Source organism: Rhincodon typus, chromosome 2 (assembly GCF_021869965.1).
Source record: "Rhincodon typus isolate 14 chromosome 2, sRhiTyp1.1, whole genome shotgun sequence".
Lineage (NCBI taxonomy): Eukaryota > Metazoa > Chordata > Chondrichthyes > Orectolobiformes > Rhincodontidae > Rhincodon > Rhincodon typus.
In genome coordinates, this window is record NC_063333.1 from 65,183,371 (window position 1) to 65,200,283 (window position 16,913).

At 38.2% G+C, this 16,913-nt stretch overlaps 1 protein-coding gene across 1 annotated transcript in view; it reads left to right on the forward strand.

Moving 5' to 3' along the window:
• The window catches only part of LOC109935447 (band 4.1-like protein 4B), a 278,476-nt gene that overhangs the window by 146,860 nt on the left and 114,703 nt on the right, over nt 1–16,913 (forward strand). Inside the window, exon 15 of the mRNA XM_048614210.1 lies at nt 6,496–6,554. Coding sequence (XP_048470167.1) covers nt 6,496–6,554 — 59 coding nt within the window. The remainder of the gene's footprint in view (nt 1–6,495; nt 6,555–16,913) is intronic.

Here is a 16,913-nt window from a genome sequence, read left to right on the forward strand (position 1 = left end):
CTTGAATGTGGTGCAAAGCTGTGGACATTGTTCATCTCATTCTCAGCGGCAGTGACCTTGGAGGTGTTTGTACCATGTCCTCAATCTGTGAGAGCAGGTTTTTATTCTTAAATTTCTCTTGAAGTGTGTAGACTCTTTATTTCAACTTGTTCATTAGGTTGGATGTTTTCCTTTACCTACAATGATTAAATTGCTTGTAAAACCAATGTGTTCATTCTCAATTGTACCACTTGACAATCGCTTCAGATTTGGGATGATTTCAGTCATTAGTACTGATATTTCTTCCTGAGAAGATATAGGGATTAAGTGTCTTGCTTGAACATGTCTTCTCATCGTCTGACATCAAACTCAAGTCTATTATTGCTCTCTGTTTACCAAATTATATTGCTGTCTGAATTACATCAATTGAGAATTTGCCAATGAGTTCAAGTGATGTATACTGCTCATTTGCTGTCTAGCCATTTGCATTTCTTTGCAAACTTCACTAATTATTGCAGTCTGAATTCTCATCAGTGATAATTGGATTGGAAAACATTTTCTGCCAGCTCTGTAGAGTCAATTTCCATCCTGCTGACGTTACGTGAAGAAATAAGTTTATTATGTCAACATAGCTAATCCCAATGGATTCTGTCTTCTGTTTAGATTCCATCCTGAATCTATGAAGCCCTGTGGAATCTTTTACCAGCTGTCCCTTGACTAGTAACCAAAGTTTCTATATCTTATTCTCTGGTACTTCCTTAAACAGATGTTGATAACTGACTGTTGCTTGAAAGGTAGTTTCTTGATATTAACTAGTTTGTCACCTTCTGTGCCAGTTGCTGAAAATTCAGGTCAAAACATATATTCATGCTCAAGAATGATGAGTCTTATTTGTGAAATATGTGCAAGGTCTTTAATATCTGACCCCACTTGTGTTGGAAGGTTGTTTGTAGTATACCGTTAATCTGAAGTGCTATTCCTTCATGGACCATAGATTGTAGGAAAGACCAGGGCCACTCAGCTCATTCAGTCTGCTCTGCCATTCAGAAATATCATGGCTGATCTGATCATTCTCAATTGCACTTTCCCGCCTTTCCCCTACTTGATTCCCTTAACTGATTAAAAATTCATGTCAACCTTGGATATGCTCAACTGCCCCCTATGGTAAAGAATTCCACAGATTCACTACCCTCTGAACAAACAAATTCTTCCTCATCTCTGTCCTTTGTGGGTCGCCTCTTAATCTGAGACTGTGCCCTCTGGTCCTAGACTTTCCGATAAAGGGAAGCTATCTTTCTGCATCTACCCTGTCAATTTAAATCTTCTATGTTTCAACAAGTTCGCTGCTGATTCTTCTGAACTCCAAATGAGTACAGGTCCAACCTATTCAACCTCTCCTCTTAAGACACTCCCTCCATATCAGAATCAACCTAGTAAATCTTCTCTGGACGGGGTCCAATGTGAGTATATCTTTCCTTAGATAAAGAACACAAAACTATTCATACTATTACTACTGTGGTTGACCTTGTATAGGTTTAGTAAGACCTCCCTACCTTAATACTCCATTCCCTTTGAAACAAAAGCAATTTCATTTGCCTTCCCTAATATGTGCTGAACTTGTACACTAACTTTTTGTAATTTATAATTGAGGATTTCCAAATCAGTCTGTAGTTTTTCATCATTTAAGTAATCAGCTCCTGCATTTTGCTTGGCAAATTGCATAACCATATATTTTCCCATATTGTATTTCATCTGGTAAGTTTTTGCCCCCTCATTTTACCTGTTTATATCCCTCTGCAGACTGTGTCCATCTAGTTGCACTACTGTAGGCTGTATAAAGTGTTTCAACTATGTATAGTACCTGATAATATATTGTATCAAACTTAAAATTGGTAAGATGCCCATTCAGAAATAATTCCTTGCCAAAAGGCTAGATCTGGGTAACCTATTTCCTCCAGGACTACCTTTGACTCTTCTTCTAATGTGGGCTGTTGTAGTTCATTAAGCTTGTTAAGTGGCTGTTTGGTGTCTCACTGTTCTGTGATTTTGGGTGGAATTTTCCATTCCCTTGAGTGATGTGAGCAATGGCAAGAAATGTTGAAAATACTCCAAAAATGAAAACATTAGAATCTCTATTGAGGAAATATGTCCAGATTTCCCCTCAAAGTTTAAACCACGAGTTCAGAATTTTGTGAATGATCAGCAGTAGCTCTTGCATCTCATTAATAGGCCAACTTGGATCATTTTTATCCAGCTTCCAATTCTCCTCTCTCCTTTCTGAGAAGCTATATGGTGAAATTCCTGACATAAAAGTCAACATAGTTGTACCTGGTGAGAACAGCTCACTGCTTGTTTCTTGGGACCTTCATCTAACTCTGTCTTCATCATAATGTCTCCGCGGACTCCATCCTCCTCCACTCTTCATCCAAGTAACTTGGAAATGGAAAATTATCAGCCTCCCTGCATTGTATCATGTTTGCTCTTGCACTGACTCCCGCGCCATTCAGGACTTAACTTTGAAGCTCAGGGACAAGTTGCATGCTTCTGTCACATTGCTTAATCTTGAAGGAGATGCATACCCCATTTGCCTATGCAGACTGCATCTCACAGTTTTTATCTTCATTACTGAGCACTCACTCACTTCCTGACAACTTAGAGAATGCTAGCCTCTGTGTTTTCCTGTTTATTAGTGTATAGGGAGAGTAGACAGCTTGTTAATGACTTGGAGAACTGACCAGGCAAGGTGGTGCTTTGCACCATGCTATTTCAGTATTACACCAACAACATATAGCAGCAGCTTCAACCAAATGGCCATGTCTGAAAGTCAAAGGGAACCAGTCTAAGCATTCTTTTTAAATAACTGGACACTGCTTGTGCCTTGCTCCTTAGCATTGACACTGACATTTAGTGTCTGATGTCTGTCTCTAACACATTACTAATTTCCCACTTGTTGCTTTAGAATTTTTGCATCTTATGAACTAAAAGGATTCTGTGGATCTCCTCTGATAAAGTTCACCTTCTCATCTTAGAATTAATGTGTATTGGTTCCAGCCAGCTGCTTCACTCAACATCTGAATGGCTTTCCATTCTAATCTTTTGATTATAAAAAATCTGACAAGGACTCATTAGCAATTCCAACAACAAATTTGTCTGTTATGAATTTTAACTTTAGAGCTCTATAGTCTCATTTGCCATTAGTCTGTAGAAATCATTAATTAAATTGTTTATGGATTCGCTTTATTGGATTCTTTAGTTAAATCTTGTTCTTTTGTACAAACATGAACATGTTGTATATATGAACAAGCATACCAGGAGTAAGAGTAAGCCATTCAGCCCCTAAACCCTGCTTTGCCATTCAGTAAGTTCATGGCTAATCTGATTGTAACCTCAAACCTGCATTTGCAACTACCCTGATAATCTTTCACCCACGTGCTTCACAAGAATCTTTTTATCTCGGCCCTCAAAAATATACAAGGACTCTGCTTCCACCACCATTTCAGGAATTCCAAAGACTCGCCTCCCTTGAGAACTTTTTCCTAGTTCTGGATTCTTCCATTAGTGAGCGCATCCTATTCACATCCGCCCTGTTGAGTCACCTCAGCATCTTCAATCTGTTTCAATCCTGTTACCTCTTACTTTACTTTATTCCAATGCTTTCCCTTTTAATTTCTGATAATTCCCAAATTCTTTGTGACTTTTCTTAATGAATGCTGCTGTTCACGACTTCAATAAACAATTCCTGTTTCCTTAATAGCTTTAGCAAATGAATCACACTGCTTGTGGCTTTAATAAACTACTTCAGTCTCCTTAACAACTTTACTATATGTATCCTGCACTTCTAGGTTCTACAAGATGAATCCTGCTCCTTTAATGGATTTCTCTCGATGATTCCTGCTGTCTGTAGCCCTAATAATAATCTCAATTTTGCTTCACTTATTTTGTGGATGAATCTTGCTTTATGCTGTTTAACTAAATACTTCCCACAATCACTTTTTAATTGATCTCCCACTTTTTCTGCAGCCTCTAATATCTCCTAACTTGCTTCATCTGATTGATTTTTGTCTACGTAGTCTTCTAATTTGTCTCTTTAATTCTGGTTATGCAGTGCAAGTAGCCTGAATGGCCTCTTTCTGTGCCATCAATTTTCTATAGTTTGCAATGTTCCTGGGTCTGCAACCTCATTGTAAATTAGTTCTGATTTCTCTGTGACTCATGGTGCCCACTTGTTGTGGCAGCATTGTTTGATTTGAGCTGGCTGCTATGTTTATTTGTATCTTTCCACCTGTTTTTAAGAGGTATTTACTTGCCCACTGAAGATTTGAACTTTATGCAAGCAGCCTCTGATGTCCATTCCTATTCAGACTGAGTCTTGATGAGGGACTGCTTCTACAATTCAGTGCCTGGTGCAATCTAGTATAAGCAGGCACTCCAGCTCCATGGAGTTCCTCACTCATTCTTGCTGCTGCATGTACCTTACGTAGTCTGAAATGTTTTTATCGTTGACTGGAGGTTGGCTTGTAAAATCTTGCCACAAGGCTGTCTTCGATGGTTTTCTCAAATGTTCAGCTCTTCCACTACTACCTTCTGCACCGGCAGCCACCTCAAAGCTGTGACTGAGAAAAAACCTTCAGACATTCACTGCTGCTGATGTTGTGAGAGGCTGCAAAATGCTGTCTTCACTGTTTGCCATTAAATTGTAAGACATATCTTTGCCAGAATAGATTTTGTGCCTTAAGCAAGATGTAGCTTGTTCCTTATAGGTACTACATACAAGTTATGTCAGGATGATGGATGTTGCTGAGACTGAGGGAGAGATTGATACTAAGTCTTACTTTCTGAGATCCAAAGCTGCTCCACCACCTGAGTCCTATTGCTCGATATACTCTTCCGCATTAACCCTTTAAGACCGTATGCACTTAGACAGCAATTAATAGATGAAAATGTCGGATCAGAAACAGCAGGTGAACTTGCTAAGTTGGAGTTCTGATTTTTTGCGGTAATGATAGAGTTTGTTTTGGGACTTAAAAATAACTTAATTGAAAGCATATGATGAACTCTTAAATAGTGTACAGTCCATTTACTTTATCATTTCGAAGATTAAATTATAAATGAAGGATACTAAATCTAAGAGTCAGGTCAAGGATATTCGGAGCAGCTGCATTGCCTTAGAGAGATGGGTCATGCTTAAAAATCTTCTGTGGCTTCAATTTACCTGGATGTGTGTTTTTCCTTAAAGAAGTTATTGGCAGTTTGAAGCTGGAAGAGAGTGTGAAACTGAAGGAACAGTTAGAGGAGTTCCAGGGATTGATGGCTTTGCGCTGTAGAAAAAAGTTGTGCCTAAAAAGACCTGCAAGCAATTGGTAATTCAGTACAGCGGGCAGCACAGTGGCTCAGTGGTTGGGACTACTGCCTCACAGCGCCAGGGACTCCAGTTCGATTCTACCCTCAGGGGACTGCCGGTGTGGAGTTTGCACATTCTCAGCACGTCTGTATGAGTTTCTGCCAGGTGCTCCAGTTTCCTGCAACAGTGCAAAGATGTGCAAATTAGGTGGACTGGCCATGCTAAACTGCCTATAGTGTTCAGGGATGTGTAGGTTAGGTGTGTTAGCCATGGTAAATGCAGGGTTACAGGGATAAGGGATGAGGTTGCGTGGGATGGTCTTCAGAGGGTTGATGTGGACTTGTTAGGCCGAATGGCCTGTTTCCACACTGTAGGGATTCTAAGAGAGTGGGGTGAAGGAAGCCCACAAGCAATATTTGTTGGATGCGGCTTAGAAACATTGGAGCTTAGAGAAATTTAGTGGCAGCTTAATGAAGCTCAGTGCTTGATATAAGCTGAAGTAATGCTGGTACTTAGGCATTTGGGAGCAGTTTCAGAAATCTGGCAACATGATCTTAGGAGGAGATTGAACTATCATGAAATGAATGGTTTTTAAGGCAGCCTGAGTCGGAAAGGCTAATTGGGCATTCCAAGCCTGGATCTTTAAAGTGAACATTTGGTATTCCACACAAAAGGGATAGCATTTTCATGACATTTGGTACTTTACAGTGTCACTAACATTTGCAGTTAAGACAGATCTGTTCCATTGACCATTTAAAAGTGCAGTCTATGGGCTGTTTGACTGTAATTTGTCTGTTAATCCACATTTACCTCATACTGATCCTGAATGCAAAATCTAAGTAGTATATATGTAGTGCATGTGTGTTAGAATCATTACCTTGCCTATTCAGTATACCTATTTAATTATTATCAATTGTGTTTGTTTTGTTAAAGGTTGTAACATAAGATGTTTTGTATTTCAATTCAATGCTGGAATCTTGCCTTTTTTTACCCTTGATTCTTCCATGCATTCTTCTTTTTCAAAGATTATGGTCTATCATGTGAGATCCTAACTGATATTTGGCTTGTCAAGTATTATAATAAAAATGATGAGTAAATACAATACACTAGCTATCATACAATTTAAAGTTGGTAGACTGGAAACATCAGTAATTTTTCTCTTTATTGACTTTTAGACTCCATATATGTGCAACATACCCCCTGTGCAACAACACTGGCATTCCAGTAATGTTAGGTAAGATGGTTCGATATCTTAAAGATTACATAGTAAATGTTTTGAATTTTAAATTTATTAATAGTTTACATAACCCAGATCATCAGTTGAATCAGCTGCTTGGGTGTGCAATGTATCAGAATTATTTGAAATAAAGTGAACTAATGTTTAAGCATGATGGTTTTCTAAAGTGATAGGCAGGGGAAAAACAAAGTTCAACTTGTATTTAATGCCTTCTTGGGTTAAATTAATTAATTAATACTTATTGAATTATCGTTCCTTCCAAGCTACCAGTCCTAAATATATTGCACACCAAAGAACAACAATAATTAAATAATTAAAATACCAGTTTAACATTAATAGACCAAGCCTTTCCTTTTTACTGTTGAATATGGTTTATTGATGGATTACTTTCTTTTCTTGATAAATTTATTTTACTTAAGAATGTTCCTTTTGTTTTTAAAACAAAAAATCGGGTATTCTGTTGCTGAAGACCATCCCTGCTGTACTGCTATTCACAATCACAAGGTGGAGGGTGATTTCAGTTTCTGTGGTCTGTTACTGAAAATTGTCTGGTGGAGGGAAATATGTGGTAGAGTACTTTCATTTAATTTTAAAACCATCCTTCCTAATGGCTCAATTATGGTGTGTGCATTTGTGTTAGTGTCACTAGCATTACTTGTTGAATTTGTGAGTTTGATATTTAACTAAACATTTTACTATCGTAAATCACTTTTCAACTCTTGATCTTAAAGTTTACCATGGTCTGTAAAGCTATCCCAAAGAGAGGAGATATGACACAATAAATATCTTGTAGCCTTTTGGATAATTTATCAGGCCTTAAAGAATAAAAAGGTTTTGTGTTCAAAGGAAGCAGTATGTGTGGAATTTATCAGCATTTCAAGCCTTTGGGAAGGAATTCTGCATGTCCCTGCATGTGCTGGAAAGTTAGTTTGTAGAGCACTACAGTAACTTCATTCTACAAATTCCTCAGTGCATGACATTGCAATCATACGCCTTGCTACTTTCATTTGGAATGATTTGATAGCAATGATGACCATGTCACTAGTTTTGTTGAAACGATAGAAGATATGTTTAACCATCATTTCCCGTTATATGTAACCCTGTCTTTTTCACTGTTTCCCCCTCTATCTCTCTCCTCCCTCCAACCCTACCATGCATGCATTTACAATTGTTCAGTAACCATGACTTGATATCCATATGTTATGTAAAGTCTCATCTCACTAACTGCTCGCTGTGCACATGGTACAGGCCATCGCCCAATGATGACAGGCACAAATATTACAACCGGACACCATCGCAGGAAGGAAATGGCAGAAACGCAAGATATGTTCAAGAGCAAAATATGAAGAACATGGGAGGCAGGAAACATAGTGTTGACCAAGATAAACTCATGACTACACTTTGAAAAGAATGGGAAAACGTTCATTATTTCCTCTGATCTTTGAACCCCTTTCCATTCATGTTGCAATCCAGATTGACTCATGAAGAAAAACTATTAGGGGGGCTAAAGTAATCTGGGAAACTGCATTTTTAAAAACAACTTTATGTACAGTTTTCTCTAGTCATCTCTTCATGCTTTAAAGATGCCAATTACATTGCAATATTTTTCAATATATCTGTGAACCATTTACAAAACAAACTTAGGTTTGTTGAATTTTCTTTTATACATATGCATCATACAGGGTTAATACATTGATATTTGCAAAGTAGCAATGGCAGATCGTCTACTAGGAAAAGACATTTGAGCAGGACGAGTATTTAACATGTTGAAATATCCTTGGAGTGATGAGAGCTTACGCTTTGTAAAATGTTATGATGATACAAGGAGCATCGTTGGGTTCAAATCATTCTACAAAATAGTGCTTAGAGTATCCAGATGTACTTTTCAAGTGTTCTGCTTTGTGTCTAGAAAATTTTATTTAAAAATGCACATTGAGACCTCAATATTTCTTGCTTTCGCACTGTTCTGTAAATAAGTAAATCAGAAAGCATATATCTTGGTAAAATGGTGTGAACTGTGACTTGCTATTTTATTAAGAGATTAATGCTGAAATAGGGATGTGTCCATTAGTTAAAATGTTTTTAGAAATTTTCTTAAACATTTTATCCATCTTACTTTCCACTCTTCTTCTGAGCTCTTGCTGTGTCATGTACTTACAACTGTAAGGATGTCTAATGGGAGGAATCTGCGATTCACCTCTTTGCCAGTACTGTTTTGCCACCAGTTGGCAGTAGAAGAGCATGAGAAGATCCAGAATGACTTAAGATATGAAAAATATATCATTTCTGGCTCCTCAATGATTGCAAGAGCAAACATATCTCAGTAGTGGTAACAGACGACGTGATTCCAAATACAACCTATATTGTGTAAACTGATCTCAGCCTAAGATGTTGCAGTGCACTATCATTAGACTGGATGTCCTCCCACCATTCCCCAACCCCCAACTCCCTGAGCAATTCCAATTCGTGCTCATTATGCACTGACCTTTGCTACAGGCACAGGCAGAGATGGATTTAAGAGGAATTAGTGATTTCTGTTTGTTTCCTGCTGATATGTGCTGCACAGACTGATGTGAAGAATAGTCATGTGTGCAGCTGCTCCGATGTTAGCTTATGCAAAACTATTGTGTCATGAGCCACCATGTGCAGGAAGAGAAAATAGTATTTGGCGCAACACTGAGGAAAGGAAAAAAAAACAATATTATTTACGCAAGGAAATACACAATTCTAATGTGTTTTATTGGAGCAGTGGAGATTTGGGACTGATTATGTGGAGAATTAAGAGTGCAAGCCTGAATATTAGTACTCAATCACACAATGCTTTATAGATCCAGTCTTCTATGTTGCTTGAATTAAAAATGAATGAACAGAACTTTTAAGCTAAAAATCAGTTCAGCTGCTGAGTGTAATCTAGTACTAATCTTGTGCCTGATCCAATCATCTTTCAGTTCATTCCCAGAATAAATAAGCACTGAATTATATTCTTAATCATTTTGATGCGAATTTGTTGCTGGATGCACATTTGAAGAAACAAGAAAAATTTTGGTGACTTAAGATATCTTGTTCATTTTGTTGCAATCAAGTAGAATATTGAGTTGCAAAACCATTTGGCATTTGTATTTCCAAAAGGACCTCGTTCAACTATGTTATTAGCTATCTTTATACTTGCTGAAGCAAATAGGAATTCCATAAAGTGCAAAATCAAGTAAGCTGATTTGCCCAAGAGCATGGTAATTAAAAATACCAAGTCATTTTAATGTAACAGACAAAAGAAGACCTGTCCTTTGTTAAAGGGTACATTTTCCAAGCTTTTTAATTTCTATATGGGAGTGTTTATACTGACTTAAAGGAAAATTGCATACAAGCTATGCTAAGCACTTGAGCTACATTTTTTCTTTATAAAGGCATTTCTCTAAAGTTTTAAATAATATTTTCTTCCCTTCTATCATTACACATAGTTTTATTCTACGTGACGATCATTTGGTGAGCAATTTAAGTTAGTGTTATTCCTTAGGCACCACATCATTGTCAAGCCTTAATAGTCTGGTTCTTTGAATTGGGACAGTGAAACAAAAAAGAACAATTTGTTCTGTTCGTCAATGTGCAGTATGTACAAAAAGCATAAAATCTACATGTAAGATAAAGAAAAACAACTTATTTTCTTTGCAGCAAGATTACCTTGTGTTTTAAGTGGCCAACATCTCCGATTTGCTCATCCTTCTAGGTCTAGTGAATTTCATACTATCTACCATGTAAGAATAAGTAAATGAGATCCTGTAACAGTGGATATTAAATAGATATAGAAAAGTTGTGGATCAGCATTAAAGTATCTGTTGCCATCCTCTGCGTTCCAAACCTTTTGTATTTGGAATGTTAGTTCAGAACTTAGAATTTTCAGCTTATTAGCCAACTGAGGTTACATTGATTCTTATGTATACCTGTCAGTCTTCTCCTTCCCAATACGGTTGCCTTTACTTCCTCTAGGGCTGGTATGAGTTGGAGAGGAAGTAAATCTAGCCATTTTTATATTTCTAGTTTACCTCCTATATGGAACATTCTTTCTAAATTCAAACTATCAATCTGTGGACAATTTCATCGAAATAAGTGTACTGTGATACTCGTATCATAAACAATACCTTACTGCATTTAGCTACAGTTTATAGGATGTACGAGGTAAAAGTAGGTATTGCGCTAAAGTGACCCTTGAGCATTTTATGATGTATTTCTGCTGAGTGTGTATGTTAGTGAGTCACTGATAATTATGTAACTGTTGCAAAGGTCCTTTGATTGATTCCTGTGTAAAATGTTGGAGGGGTTTACTTTATAAAATATTAACATTGTATAATTGTGAATTTAGACAAAGAGCAAGAAAATGTATGTGTATGTCTGGCAATTAAAATAAGTAATGAATTATGATAATGAGACAGTGTTGAAATGTGCAGTTGAAAATCTCAATGTGATCAAAGCCATCCGAAAATTTCAGGCATTCATCCAAAACTGCAGATAAATTGTTTAACATTTACATTACTAAAACACGAGCAATATGTCACTTGAGTATACAAGAGACCTCCATGGTGGTGTTCTTTTGTTCTCCATTATCATTCCCACAAGCAGTTCTCATTAGCTGATGTGAATCAAAACATTTCCTACTGTAGTTCTACATATCTTCCCATGGCCCTACGTATACAACTTGCCCCCACCCCCAAAAAAAAGACGTGATAATTGCTAATCCCTCTTTACCCATGTGACAAAAAATAACCGTTCAACTTGTTTATATTAAGATTATGCAATATGAGTTAATGTTCTGAAACTGGCCTGTTTTCTATTAATTAAAAATTCTAGTTGTGTAAGAATTAACTGGTTCAGGTTCCTGTGGAAGGGTAAGGTGGTTGATGGTGGTTTTTGCCATGATGTGTTTTTAAATTTTCTCCTTAGTCTTTGAATGTGCGTATGCATTTTGATCTCTGATCTCTCCGAACAACAAGTCAAGAAAAGTACTGGCTATCTGAAATTAATCTCTTCCCTATTGTTAGAGTAGATTGGCTTCCAAGTACAGCAACATTGAAGTCCTCTAGATGTGTTTTCATGGCCTGTTGTCATGAGAATAGGAGAGAACAGGAACCATGAGGACGTTAGAACTAAAAGTGAGCAAAAAGATTGATCAAATATCAGATATAACAACCGGGGAACATTTCAATGTCGTATTCATTCTAAAATATTCAAACCAAAGTTCAAAAACTATCGCCTTTGCAGTGCCACTCAAATACAGGAAAACGCAGTACCAAACTGACATCAAATGAAGTGCACAGACATAAATTTCTAGAACATGTGGAGTATGGAATTTAAGTGAATAGGAAAAAAGTTAAGAAAATGTCTACTCTCATGCAGGCATGAGTTATTGGGCATCTAAAATTTGTTCACTGAATTCAAGTTCCACAATGATTTGATCTGTGCCTAATGAAAGAAGTTCAATGATAATTCTCATCATCATAAAATTCCTGGAACTATCTTCTAAATTATCATGTTCTAAGAATAAATTAAACTTTTCCATATATATTTGAAAATTCTTATTACTGAAAATAATTATACATAAGGCTACTGGATTAAAAACATAACTACCGCTATTCCCATTGATACTGTAGTATTTTGCGCAGATCTTAAATTTTAAACATCAAATTTGGCACTGAAGTTGGGCCAGAATCCCAATCTGTGAAGATTCTTGCTGGTAAACCTCGTTACTGGTGTAGGTGGACCAGGTTCCTGCAAATGAAAACTAGAAATCCAATCAGTTTGTTTTTGGAGGTGGAGAAGATTAAGCATCTCTGCTGGATGGGATTTTTGTGTCACAGCAACTCGGTGAAGTTGAACATTATATAATAGAAAAAAGAGCTATGGATGCTGGAGATCTGAAACAAAAATAGAAATTGCTAGAGAACCTCGGCAGGTTTGGCAGCATCTGTGGGAAGAAAGCACAGTTAACATTTAATGAAAGAATATTTTGAACATGCACAGAATTCCTGAAGAATGCCATTTAATTATTAGGCAAATGGAGGCCACATTCTCCTAATGCTAGATTTCTGCACATATTAGTGTCCAACTGATCTTTCTCCAGATAGACAGCAGAGATGAGCCCCATACTACAATCTCCCATTTTTCTCAGTACTAGTTATGCCTATTCAAAACAGGGTCTCCAATATTGCTGGGAGTTTATTTATAGGGAGTGGCACGTACTTTAAAAGGATTTGCAGCAATTTCTCAGCTGATTTGAATTTTCCTTTATGCTTTTACTTCCATTGCTTACATTTGCTTCATGATCCACCTTGCATATAAGCCACAACCTTCAGTTAGGTAGGAACAGGAATAGGCCATTTTAGTGTAGATTTAGATTAGTTTTTGTCAGTACAGACTTGAAGGACCGAAAGGCTTCTTCTCCACAGTATGATTCTATGATTTTCTTCTTTTCACTCAGACTTCCGTTCCATTTCAAAGAGTGCATGACTACTCTTTCTCTGTAAATACCGCTTTGAATTATTTTTGCAAGAAGGGAGGCAACACAGGAAGCATATGGCAACAACTGATCAATGCCTCTCTTTATTAGCACAACTTACTACCTTCAGTTAGGTAGGAACAGGAGTAGGCCATTCAGTCCCTCAAACTTGTTCCTCCATTCATTGAGATCATAGCTGACCTGTATCTCAAATATTTGCCTTTGCTTCTTATTCTTTATTGCCCTTGACCATAGTAAATCTATAATCTCAGATTTAAAGTTATAAATTGAGATACAATCTTTAGCTTTTGTTGGAAAGAGTTCTCCAATGGCGCTGACAGAGATTGCATCTCACAACAGAAGAAACGAATAAGACAATGATTTTATCAATTCATCAACACGTCTGCACCAAATGTGCAAACCTGCCAGTGGCTTTAAAGTTTACAGCCGTTGTGAATAATCCTGTAATGAGAGCACACCAAATAGTCATTGGAGGTGTTAGTAGCAATCCAATGTGTACATTATGCATATATCAACTGTGGCTTGATTGGTAGCACACTTGATCTGAGTCACAGGGTTCAAATTCTGCTCCAAGACTCGAGCACAAAAATATCAAGATTCACACATCACTGCAACACTAACAGAGTGTTGCATTGATCAGAGATGACGTCTTTTGTAATATATGTTAAAACAAGGCACCATCTGCCTGTTTAGGTGGGCATAAAGATTGCATGGCACTATTTTGAAGAACAACAGGAGAGTTCAGTGTGGAAGAAGGCCATTCAGCCCATTGAGTCCACATCGACACCCTGATGAGCATCCTACCCAGACCCACAACCCCCCCATCCCTGTAATCCTGCATTTCCCATGGCAAATCCACCAAACCTGCGTATCTTTGGACTGAAAGGAAACTGGAGCAGACAGGAGGAGAATGTGCAAACTCCACATAGACAATCGCCCGAGGGTGGAATCAAACCAGGTCCCTGGCGCTGTGAGGGAGCAATGCTAACCATTGAGCCACTGTGCTGCCCCTCTTTAGTGTCCTGGCCAAGATTTATTCCTCGATCAGCATCACAAAACAGATTATTGCACGGTGTTTGCACATGCTGTTTATAGGAGCTTGCTGGGGATGAATTAGCAAATGCATTTCCCACAAGGAAACTGTAAATCTTGGCACAGGGGTGATCAAGGCTGCCGTCTCCAACTGATGGCATATGTGTGCTTTCCCTGAACTTTAATTATTCTGTTGGTCGTGGTATTTAATGGAGGTTGCAGTTTTGACATTGAAGTGTTTCTTCAGGTGCCTGGATTAGTTTTGTGTGTTCTGTGATATTGTGTTAGCAAAGAATATGATAATGTGTTCTACCTCATCAAAGTTGAAGGGGGGAAGGCACTAAGCATAGCACAGGAATTTGAAAATTACATTGTAATATGTTATTGGGATGTAGATGTTGCTTTTGAGGCTGACATTTGTTCCCCTTCCCTAACTGTCCTTTAAACTGATTGGAAAAGGCAGTTAACAGTCAAGCACATTTCTGTAGGTCTGGAGTCACATAGGCCAGATCAAAAAAGCATGGCAGATTTCGTCGCCTAAAGGGCTCTCATGAATCAAACGGAGTTTTTACAACAATTGTTTTTTTTTATTCATTTATGGGATGAGGGCGTCACCGGCTAGGCAACATTTATTGCCCATCCCTAATTGCCCAGAGGGCAGTTCAGAGTCACCCACATTGCTGTGGTTCTGGAGTCACATGTAGACCAGACCAGGTAAGGATGGCAGTTTCCTTCCCCAAAGGACATTAGTGAACCAGATGGGTCTCTGAATTAACAGACCAGTGATAATACCACTAGGCCATCACTTCCCCTATTTGTTGCAAAATTAATGGTTACAATTGCTGAGACTGGTTTTCAATTCCAGATTTATTAATTAAAATTAAATTTAACTAGTCACCATGGTGGAATGAAAACGGTTTCAGCATTCACCTGTACCTTTGGATTTAGCCCAGTGATATTACCATGATGTCATCATCTTCTCCCTAACGTAGAGGAGAGAAACCAGTCTCATGAAATGCTTTGTCTTGACTGCTCCGTCTGGTCAATGCATTTACAGTGATATCCACATCATCTCCCCATCTAATGGATACTATTATCTACTTATTGTAAGCTGGTCACTTCTTTGTGTATCAGCCAGCAGAGCTCCTATTCATTTTATCAAAGCTACACCTAAAATTCAGCAAATACAATGACTGTATTTATCAACTTCAGTTCTTCTGATTTTATTGTTTTGTTTATTATCACTGATTTCTTTATTTTATTTATTCAGCTCTTGTAATTACATCTTTACCAAACATCCTTACCAGCATAATTACTCTGAGAGCCAATGTGCAGTAGTTGAATCCTTGAACCTGATCCAGTGCTCATCTTAGGTGCCAGCTGAGGATTTTGTAAAGATTCTGGCTGTTGTAACTCCATAACAGCCTTATCTTATGGCAGCAAAACCCTGTTTGGACAATAGAGCCTTTCTCTCCTTTCTGTCTACAGGCATACAGCAGGGTTGTGCTGTTCTTCTAAGGGACAACACCAGGGGTGGCATGGTGGCTCAGTGGTTAGCACTGCTGCCTCACAGCACCAGGGACCCGGGTTTGATTCCACCCTCGGGCGACTGTCTGTGTGGAGTCTGCACGTTCTCCCCGTGTCTGCGTGGGTTTCCTCCGGGTCCTCTGGTTTCCTCCGGGTCCTCTGGTTTCCTCCCACAGTCCAAAGATGTGCAGGCTAGGTGGATTGGCCATGATAAATTGCCCATAGTGTTGAGGGATGTATAGATTAGTGGGGGATGGGTCTGGGTGTGATGCTCTGAGGGTCGGTGTTGACTTGTTGGGCCGAAAGGCCTGCTTCCACACTGTAGGGATTCTACGATTCAAATGAGCACATGTCTGCCATGTTACTACTATCAGGTGCCAGTCTTACATAGCCAACAATCTGCAGGAAAGCAGGCCACATGGTACCAAATGGAATCAGTTATCCATATCATGGGATCAAATGCTTGGAGTCTGAAAAGGACAGTTGTTTCTATTGTAGTATAATGATAATTTAAGCACACAAATATGCTTAGGGTCTCCAGTGTCAAGGAACGCTGCAGTAGATTTCTGTGAAGGTACCATATGTTCCAGGGTGCATTGCAAAATTGGGTAGCTAATTATTGGTGTGCCCCAGAAGGTATACTGGAGTCCATAATTTGAGCCTGCGACAATTTGTCAGTCTCCTTGTACATTTTGTGGGCTATTTCACTTGCCTATTACACTGTTTATGCTGGGAAACTAGGTGTTGGGCAGTTTTTTCTTTTAAATAAGTATAGTTTGTTTGCTGCCAAAGCATTTCCAGATTCTTTTCTGGAGCTGGCCTAGAAATGGGCTGCCAATGTTCCTGCTCTCAATAGGTGAGAGCTGTAATAAAATATCTAACAATGCACATTTTTTTTCTGAAAATATACTTTATCATAAAATTTGTACATTCCAAAGCATTTCAAATTGGACATTACAAGAGAGTATAACAAGATTTATTTTTTTTCCTATATTGCATGTTGCACTCAATGAAATTGTAATATACATGATATTTACAAGTTACATTCCATGTCAGCATAAACCTGAAGGCTTCTGCCCAGTTTCCAACATCTCAGTTTACTGTGGCAGGCAAACCTTAGACTGGCCTTTCCATATTGACTGTTTATGGTGGTTTCCCCAAGCTGCAATAAATCCACAACCATGTAGTCCTGGAAAGTGAAATATGCTAGTCAGAAGCACTTGGGTATGGGCAGTTTGTAGTGGAAAAACAACAATTTTCAGACATGCCAAAGTTAGTTCTTCACCGAT